This window comes from Arachis hypogaea, chromosome 5 (assembly GCF_003086295.3).
Source record: "Arachis hypogaea cultivar Tifrunner chromosome 5, arahy.Tifrunner.gnm2.J5K5, whole genome shotgun sequence".
Lineage (NCBI taxonomy): Eukaryota > Viridiplantae > Streptophyta > Magnoliopsida > Fabales > Fabaceae > Arachis > Arachis hypogaea.
Genome location: NC_092040.1, coordinates 5,237,116 through 5,247,462, shown reverse-complemented (window position 1 = coordinate 5,247,462; position 10,347 = coordinate 5,237,116). Strand labels below are relative to the sequence as shown.

At 34.9% G+C, this 10,347-nt stretch overlaps 1 protein-coding gene across 2 annotated transcripts; it reads right to left on the bottom strand.

Annotated features, from left to right (window-relative positions):
• Positions 1-2,098: 2,098 nt before the first annotated feature.
• On the bottom strand, positions 2,099-7,120 carry LOC112800386 (NAD-capped RNA hydrolase DXO1-like). Of its 2 annotated transcripts, none has more exons than XM_025842637.2 (13): positions 6,629-7,120; positions 5,501-5,757; positions 5,081-5,146; positions 4,896-4,974; positions 4,664-4,746; positions 4,537-4,560; positions 4,262-4,386; positions 3,760-3,976; positions 3,603-3,656; positions 3,452-3,498; positions 3,135-3,219; positions 2,778-2,841; positions 2,099-2,617 (listed from the first exon to the last, which is right to left on the bottom strand). In XM_025842637.2, exons 1-13 carry the CDS (start codon positions 7,002-7,004, stop codon positions 2,514-2,516), a joined length of 1,581 nt encoding a protein of 526 aa, XP_025698422.1. In that variant the 5' UTR covers positions 7,005-7,120; the 3' UTR covers positions 2,099-2,513. The 2 variants fall into 2 exon arrangements, 1 of the variants encoding a protein (XP_025698422.1); XR_011861855.1 differs by having other exon boundaries at positions 2,458-2,617; positions 3,006-3,219.
• Positions 7,121-10,347: the final 3,227 nt, after the last annotated feature.

Genomic DNA, 10,347 nt, shown 5'->3' with positions numbered 1-10,347 from the left:
AGCCACAAGGGGAGAAACGCAAGTTATTTGCACAATACCAAGAAGGGCAAAGAAAAGATGTGGAGCGAGCATTCGGAGTGTTGCAAGCATGCTTTGCAATTATACGTGGTCCAGCTCGCTTTTGGGAAAAGAAGAAACTTGCCAACATAATGAGAGCTTGTATTATATTGCATAATATGGTTGTTGAGGATAAAAGAGATACTTATGCAGGAAATTTTGCTTAAGGTTTAGAGTATGATGATGTCGAAAATGGCTTATCACAACCTCAGTTGGGAGAAGAAGATTTTGCAATTTGCACCATACCATCAATTTCTTCAAAGAAATGCCCAACTTCGAAATAGGCAGCAGCATAAACAATTGAAAGAGGACTTGATTGAACACATATGGCAATTTCACAATGTTTGTCGTCAACTATAGAGTTTAATTATGTTTTTCTTTGTATTAAGTAATTTTACAAATTAGTGTAATCTCGAATTATATATTGTGTATTATTGTTATATATAAATTTATTTAATATTAATATCTTTTAATAGTGAATTATTTTTAAATTTATAAATTTAAATAATTTTATTAAAAAAATTAATTATATTAATTTTAAGTATTTTATTTAATTAATTAAGAGAGACCACAACAGAGACTAAAATTAGTTATTCTTAATGGAGAAGAGAGAGATGCTTTGAGTTCCTATTTACTGTTTATGACGCAAAAGCTGGTATGGAGTTACATTTTATGACAGATAGACTATAAATACGAATTGGGATGAGTTCCCTACTCGAGATGGTCTTAATTTCTCTCTAAATCGACAACATAGGATGATTCAACACTAGATCTCCATCATGTTTGGAACATGCGCTGGTAATGACCACGATAACCATTGATCAAAATACATCAGGTGGCATTGCCAAATGAAACATGCCATCACTGCATGCTACACCGCATTTACCAAGTGGAGTGGGTAAGATGAAAAGAAGAGACGAATTTGTAATGTGGATTCCAAATTCCGAATAGTAACATAATAAGAAGAAAGACAAGCTCAGAGTTCCCCGCGTGATGATTCTAAGTAGAGGAAGGGGACACCGATTGCTGAGCACTATTCGCGTTTAGTATGGAGATGATCAATGAATATATGCGAGTTAAATCTCAATTTGACTCCTGAAATTTAGTTCGATACTCAGAATACCTCCACAATTTTGTTGGCCCCAATTAGAACTCCTAAATTTGCAGTTGTGGCTCCAATTTGCTCCTGCGATCATCTCCGTCACTAGAATGCTGATTTGATGTAATTGCATGAAACGGTGGACACTACTTAAACAACGGCGCATTGGTTTCACGCCCAAATCTTTTGGAAACCACGTCGTTTCAGTTTTTTGTGGGTTAAAACTCTCTTTCTTTCCACTATGACGATCATAAGTTGCCAAAGAAACCCCTTACACTACGTGGTTTCCAAAGGGTTTGCGCGCGAAACCAATGCGCCGTCATTTAAGTAGTGTCCACCGTATCATGCAATTACACTAGATCAGCATTTCGGTGACAGAGATGATCGCAGAGACAAACTGGAGTCAATTATAAATTTGGAAGTTTTAATTAAGACCAACGAAATTGTGGAGGTCATTCTAAGTATCAGAACGAATTTCAGAAGCCAAATTAAAATTTAACTCAATATATGCATATTCAAAAACACTAATATACGAGTAAGGGTACTGTTACAATTTTTTATTTTGAGAAGTCATGAGGAATATGGAAAAGTTTGGACTTTGGAAGTTTGGAGATCCCTTGAGATTTTTATCTAAATATCAGGCTACAGATGATAAGATATCTTATAAATTTCGGATAATAGTGTATACATTAAGGTTGGCAGCAACTAGGAAAGCCGTTAGACCTAATTTTAAACATCAATTCCATATTTCATAGGCTAAATAAAGAAAATACAAACGATGTATAACCAACATCCTTTTCTTTCATTTATCTTGTATTTAACTTAACCTAGATAACTCTCCAATTTCTCTTCCTACTAAAAATGCTAAAGCCCTAGCATTCAATGTCACTTGGACCATAAATGGAGCATAGAACTTTAATTTAAATTTTCTACAATGATACATCGACAAATTTGGTTCTATTACCTCCTTCAAAACAACGTTTTCCCCATTCAAGTAGTGTTCTTAATATAAAGTGCATAAGAAAATGCTTTCCCAATATCCTAATTATTGTAAGTCAAGTCTTTCTGTTTCCAACAAGTTAAAAGATTTTTAAAGTTTTCGAAAGAAAGTTATTGAAAATATGGAGTAACCAGTTGGAAATAATGAAATCTGAAACTATTTTCCCAGTGAGTCAAGGCCAGCATAATGTCTTTTCTCGAATTGCTATCTAAAGATGGAATGCAATTCTCAGCATTCACATAGTATACCCCTAACCCAAAAGGTTCATGAACTGGGGGAAATTCCAAAGTTGAGGTTCCCCTTTTCTTCTGTATAATGAATTGTGTATATGATGATCACTGTAAGGTCTCAAATTGTTCACAACAAATCCAGATGACTAGTAATTGCATCTGGACAAGACTGAGCCTGCAAAAGCTCCAAACGGTTGAAGGGTGGAGCAAACTGCAATATATAATCTGCATCTGAAACAATGAAAATTAACACATTAGAAACTGGCATTGGAAGAAGTTTGTCCTTTATAACTGCTTTATGAATTGAAAGAAAGTTGGTAGAAGATTTACAAACATCATTTCTTTTATGTTTGCGCAACACCCTAAACATGAAGGGTCTAATAATACTCACTTTCTTTAACGGTTCCATACAGCCAGCATAATACCTCGTCAGCAAAAGCCAAGCAGACTCCCCCCTGCCAAGCAAAAAAAAAATTAATAATGAGGGGAGGTGAAGTCCTATTCAACATTTTTTATAAGCTGATTATGATTTTTGCGCTCTCTTGAGATGATTAAATCATTCTTAATTTTCTATGAAGAGTCGATTGCATGTACAAAAACAAAGTTTGCTAAAATGTGCCTTGATGTCTGAGAAGAAAATCAACATCTGGAAAATGCTAGATTCCTAGATACAAATGTCACTGCCAGGAGTTTACTACAACTCAGAAATCCATATCCAACTATGCATCTAACGGCAGCCAAAATGTACCTGCCAGTAGTTCTTCATTTTTACTCTCTGTGTAATATCTTTGGTTCTAAGTCTTTCTGTCCGAACAAGACGACCAGAATCATCCCTGTATCACAGCTACAATATGTTAAATTAAGATGAAAGAAGGCATCGATCACTTCCAAGTTGAATTTTCGTTAGTCAAGCATGCAAAGAAACATAGCACAGTTCATGTTTACATTAGGTAACATCCATTTCATCAGTTGTACTTAAAATGAGTTACTTTCCAGCACAACGTTTTAGTCTTAACTATTAAGAGAGATTAAGACTGTAATTATATGAATACAATAATTAATTACCTAAATCCTATGACAATATACGGAACACCTGCCAGGAATGATTGAATCTGCAAGCAACAAGACTTTCTTGAGTCCATAGGACACATGAATTTCTTAAACATGGAGATCAACTGATGACCGCATAAAAATTCAGGACATATAGGAGACATACCCAAAATTTTAACAATTTCTCTCTCTCATATTTTTCCTCAGTATGATATTCCAACTGCATCAATAGAAATGATAGATTCATGTTGTGAAGCCAACACAAATAGTACTTAAAAAGGAGAACAGAAGCTGTGATTGAAGTTAAACACAGGGTAGCCAACCTCGCGACTTGTCTTTAGCTCCACATAAAAATTCTTTCCCTCATCAGTCGAATCACAGCAATCCATCTCAGCACCCATCAAGATCCGGTGGGCCCCTAATTTTGTCTTAATCACAGTACAAAATTCAACATTGGCATTGACATGATGTATCCCCTCTCCATCATCTCTAGTAGGATCTTCAGTGGCAAGGCTCTCAAAACAATATCCCCAATAACATCTAATTGCCAAAACATATAAAACTTAACGCTTGTGCAATGAAAAATTCAAAGTAATTAGATCTTTCTAATCAGATAAAGTAGACAGAAAATAATAGTGGGCTATGAATGCATGCCATTACAGTCATTTCGAGATCAATGCTTCCCTTGACCAAGATCCTTTCCATTTCCCCTGAGCTAAATAATCATGTCTTTATTGTATATGGGCCTTAGTCTTTCTCCATTGCAATTCAAAATTAAATTTACACGGCCAAGCTTAGTAAAATATAAATATGTAAGCCCTGTACCTCCTGCGATCTAAATCACTTTGTGGTCTTTCTGGTAGTTTATGTACATCAAGATAGACAACACCATTCCTTTTGTGCACCCCCATTTCCCAAGGCTCATGTCGGATATATGCTGTAGCCATAATCTGCAAAGACATTAGCTAGCTCATTAGATCGTCAAGTACTCAGCTAACGTTGAAAACTCACAAGGTTATTACCAGTTAGCTCACCAATTTCCAAATAATGATATAGCAATACTCTGACTAGAAGCAAAATAATTCAAAATGAATAAATACCTTGTTAAGATTGTTGCGGAACGTCTGCAAAGAATGAAAATGAACATGAAGATTAACAGCTAACCTTCTGAATTCAGCAATTAATTTGGCTATAAACAAAAAGATTACGAGAAAACATACAACATACCACAAAATGAATGTTGTTTTGAAGTTGGATACCTTTGTCTCTAATGCAAGCAAGAAGGTCACCGAAGCCTTCTGACCCTAAGTCTGCTTAAGGAATAAAAGCAAAAGAAAAAGGATAACTAACATAAACAGAAGCATACATACTTTTCAGGAACAAATCTTCAGAGTAGCATTCGAAATTATTACTTTCAAAATCGCAAACCAGAGGTTAAATTTACAGATAAATCACGCACCTTGTTTGGGAATGAATGTATCATAACCTTCATTCAAATCAGCCCCAACATCTTCAGAGATAAGACGCTTAAAAAGCCTCTAAATAAACAGGAAAAGAAAGTACTCATTAGCATAATATCATCACAACCTATTGCACATTCAGTCAAATGGAAAGAATCAAACAGAAGAGCAACAGATGGCTCACCACGCTACGATCATCGAAAAATACTTGTCCACCTTCTACACGACTATAACAGGCAATTTCACAAGGCTATAAAAAAATAAGGAAAAAAATATTCAGAAATGTACATCAAGAAAGGGAAATTCATACAATTATACCAAACTAATGTCGTTAGAGATAAAGAAACAAGATATTGACTTCAGTATTAAATCGAACCTGATCAAGACTCAAAACTGTATTATGATCTTGCTGTCTTTTACAGTTTTACCAAACAAACTTCATTTTTCTTTTCTTTCCTCACCACTTTCAACATTGTGAGAAAATCTAAAATTGAGCTTAAAAAAATTATCTCAATAATGATATGCTCGATCACTAAGCAAATCAACCATTAAATTGTTCAATGCAACTGCGGTGAAATATAGGAAAACGTTGGCATTTCTCTACCTCCTGAAAAGCAATGCACTTTCTTGACAGAGTTTCTTCGCTCTTAGACAGCTTCATTTCAGAGACAAACCGTTCATCGTGGCGACCATTGGAAAACCTGTTTCCATACCCAAAATTTTGCCTCTGGGGATATGGTCCAGGACGAGGAAGAAGGCCGGCGCCTCTATCATTCTGATGCCCAGGCTGCCAGCGACCACGACCGCGGCCACCAAAACCCCCTCTACCCTGATTGTTCGTGTTGCGAATGGCAGGCAACACTGCCAGAGGAAACCAAACAAAGCAAAATCAGTACAAAAACAAGGAATTAATAGCTGGCTTAACTTTTTACAATTTTAAGATAATTTACAGAATTTTCATATCAACTGTTTATATGAAATCCTCAAGGCAATATTGATGTTACTCAAGAAGTTTAGTCTTATGTGCACTCCCAAGGACTTCTATATGTAGTGGTAAATAACTATATTTTTGTGGTTTTTTTTTTTTCCTTTTTCTCTTATAAGTGCTAAGTTGTGCTATCTTTCCCCCTCATTCAGTCATTCTATGTTCTCTGGTGGAGCTAAAGGAAAGGGGAAGGGGTGAGAAAAGGAAAAGGTCTTAGCTTGCACCATAAAAGCTAAATCTCCACCTTTCCTTAGGGGGGGGGGATCAGTTGCTAGAAATAATCCATAATCATTAACAAGAACTTTCTTCTTTTCCCAATTGTTGCACCCAAGGATCAGCTAATCCCTCACTAGAAGTCTAGCTAGATTATTTTCTTTAGATTGCCCCCACTTCACCATTAAAACAAATTAAGGAAACAATTCAATAATGCCAAGTTCTGTAATCCACTTTAACAATTTTTCAGATGCTGTAATTGTTAGGATGAGAACCCTAAAGTGCCTTCGAGTTGAAGCAAATGAAGTTACACTCCAAAGTCCCAACACAAAACATTTCTGAATCGTCAAAATTATATTTCTCACTTGGAATTATAATTTATATGCTCATTTTCTTTTTTCTCCCATCAAAAGGGATATAATAAGATAGTAGCGATAGTTAAGCAACACATGAAGAACAATTGAGCAACATAAACTTTAAAAGTAAGTAAAATAAAAATAAATAAATAAATAACGAAAACAGAGAGAATTATACCGGGAATAGGGTAAGGGCTTTTGACAAGGGTTTTACAATAATCTTCATTGTCAGAGCCAAACAGATCTTTATCTTCATACTCATCATCATGATCGTTATAATTAGCGTAAGAAGCCTTGTTACTTTGCTCCACCTCATCGCCGTTTTCGTCATCGTCGTCTCCAGCGGCGGCGCCGCTGCTTGCCGTTCTGCTGCCGGAGGAGGTCGAGTTGGCGCCGCCGCCGCCTTCACCTTCAGTGCCGTTGGAGGTAGAGGCAGAGGACGAGGATGAGGATGAAGCGGAAGAAGAAGAGGACGACGACGGCGACGTTGAGCGGGTCCCATCTTGTTCGTTGTCGGAATCTTCGCCGAACAGGTCCTTCTCCGAGAAATCCATTTCTTTTTTTTTTTTTTAACTATAGCTTCTGAGTTCTCATCTGTCTTTTTTTCAGTGTTCACACAGCGTTGTATAATTTGGTCATTGCAACTTTTTTCTGTTTTATTTTTGTCTTGTCATATGGGCCATAAGTGACGGGCCTAGCCCATTAAGATAATGCCTTTCTTCGCAAAATAACTTTTCTCTTGATAATTGGGCTAGTGAAGTGGTCAATTCACCCGTATATAATTAAACAAAGTGTTAAAATTTAGATTTGATTTTATAAATGCAATAATTTATTAATTAATACAAACTTTTAAACAATTCTAAGAGGGTTAACCACTAAAAACGTCTTCAAATTATTCAAACACTGACAAAAATACATCCGAATTTTACTATCAACAAAAATACCTTTAAATAATTTAAAAACACAACAACAATACCCAATAATAAATATATATTTTCAAAAAATACCTTAAAAATTAAATTTTGATGTAATTTTTTGCAAGCATGATTATAAAAATAATATATTATTATACATAAAAATTAGTAATTTTTTGTTAAGTATATAATTTTTTTATAATTATTTTTGTTAATAACCAATAATATTTTTAAAAAAATCATAAAATAATATATACTTAAAAAAATAACCAAATTTTAAGAATAATAATATCTTATTTTTCTAATTATGCTTGCAAAAAATTGCATCAAAATTCTATCTCTAGTGTATTTTTTTGAGATATACATATTTAATGTTAGTTTTTTTACAAGATTATCTAACATTAAATATGTATTTCTCAAAACTATATATTAGAGATTGAATTTTGATACAATTTTTTGCCAGTATGATTAAAAAAATGAGATATTAATATCCTTAAAATTTGGTAATTTTTTGTTGAGTATATATTTTTTTGTAATTTTTTTGTTAATAACTAATAATACTTTTAAAAAATCACAAAAAAATATATACTTAGAAAAAATTATCAAATTTTAAGAATAATAATATCTCATTTTTTAATTATTCTTGTAAAAAATCACATCAAAATTCAATCTCGAAGATATTTTTTGAAAATATATATTTTCAGTTGGGTATTGTTGTTATGTTTTTAAATTATTTAAAGGTATTTTTATCGATAGTAAAATTCGGGTGCATTTCTGTCGGCGTTTGAATAATTCGGGGACATTTTTGGTAGTTAACCCATTCTAAAAAAATTTTATTTGACTCTTGGTTGCACTCTGCGCCAGTAGGAGCGAGGGTTGAATTTTTTGATATCTGTGAGGCTGCTTTGACCATTGAAGATGTTTACCGTGATAAGTTTGGCATTTGGAGAGGATTTACTCTTTTATTCCTAGGGACTTAGGAGAAGACATTCTTAGTTTAGTACATATTTCGACTTCTAGTCATGATTTGGGTTGGAGTTGGGAGCACACTCTTTACTCTGCTAAACAAGGATATTTATAGTTAAGACTAAACTACCAAAAATAACCATGAAAGATTGATTGGCTGACAAAAGTAACCATAAAAGATCATTACTCCTCAAATACCCACAATTGATTTGCTTCGTTGGTAAAAAATAGCCAAGTCTGATGTAGCTTTAGTAGAGTGGCATACGTGGACTGTTTACTTTGACGATAACACGTATTAGTAGGCATACGTGTATTTAGTATCATTTAGAGTCAATTTGAACCCTAATTCTTCATTCTTTTTAGTTGGAACCCATTTTTTGCAGGATAAAATTATCCCGAGCACAATCATCCAAGGTAACTATAAGTGAAGAACCCTAGTTCTTGAATTAATTTATTCTCATAGAATTTGAGCAATGTCAAGGAGAGAAGTAACTACAAGTGAAGAAAGCAAGTTTTTTTAGGATCTTCACATTCAAAGATGAAGAAGAAGAAAATTACGCATGAAAGATGTCACTGTGATGAGTATGTTGTCTTGTTATAATTTTTAACAGTTACTAATTCTAAAAGATGGTTCATTCGTTGTCCCTTTTCGAAGGTATAGAATATTATTTATGATAATTAGACAAGTATAGGGTTCCTCTGCATCTCTGATATTTTGATTTTTTGACTTCTGTAGAGTTGAGATTAAAATTATTTTGTTTGGATTGATGAAATTGACGGGGATGGCAAAGTTTGACAAGGTGTTTGATTAGAAGACTCAATGAGCATGAATGTGGTGTTGCTAATCAAGATGTGATGATTGCTCCATCAGACCACACGGAGAGAAATGTTAACATACCCACAAAGGTTGAAAAATGTGGTGTTTGGCTATTTTTGACAAACGGAACAAATCAATTGTGGGTATCTAAGGAGTTATGATCTTCCATGGTTACTCTTGTCAGTGAATCAATCTTTTATAGTTACTTTTGGTGGTTTAGTCTATAGTTAATTCAGAATAAGTTGAATTGGGATAGGAATATCAATTGGCTTTGGCTTTGGAAGGCGCAGGTCCCTGAAAAGTTGAGGCTCCTAATGTGGCTTTACCTTCATGATGCTGTACCAACTCAATATCTACGTTTTCGGCGACATCTCTCCTCCTCATCCTTATGTACACGTTGCAATCAACTTTCGGAGACAATTCTTCATTGTTTTCGGAATTGTGGAGTGGTGCGATCAGTTTGGGTTTCTCTAGGTTTTTCTGATGTGAGTTTCTTTGCCTCTCACGAGGTACATGATTGGTTCAAGCATGACCTCCTCAATGAAGGTTGTTCTAAATTTGCAGCTATAATATGGTCAATTTGGCAAGACAGAAATATTGATAATTTTCAGGGAGTTTTTGGATCTCCTGGGTTAATTACATATAAGGCTCGCAGGTAGATAGTGGATTTTGAATATACAAATCAGAATCGAGTGTGTTGCGTCCAGGGACTAAAATCTCTGTCTTGGTCTCCGCCAAAACCTGGTGCTTGAAAGTTAAATTGTGATGGGAGTGTGAACTTGGGGGATGATTGTGCTGGTTTTGGGTGAGTAATTCGCAATAGCTCCAGTCAATGGGTAATGGGATGCTCAGGAAATTTCTTTAGATCTAGTGTCATCAAGATGGAGTTGTGGAGTATATGGAAAGGTTTGACTTGGGCTTGGAAGGCGGGTCTTAAGCTTATTGTCTGTGAGACAGATTGCACAGCAGCTTTTGAGCTAGTGACTGGTTGGCAAGTTTCACTCTGACATCTTGAAAAAGAAGTGATACAACTGATCTTTGAGTTGAAGTTAAGAAGGGATTGGGATATTTATTTTGAACTTATCTTGAGAGAAGCTAATGTCGTGGCAGATTGGTTAGCAAAGATAGGATTTGGAGGTAGCGGAGCTGATGAGGTTCACTTTTGACACCAACCTCCAGAGATAGTTTGTCCTCTCTTGC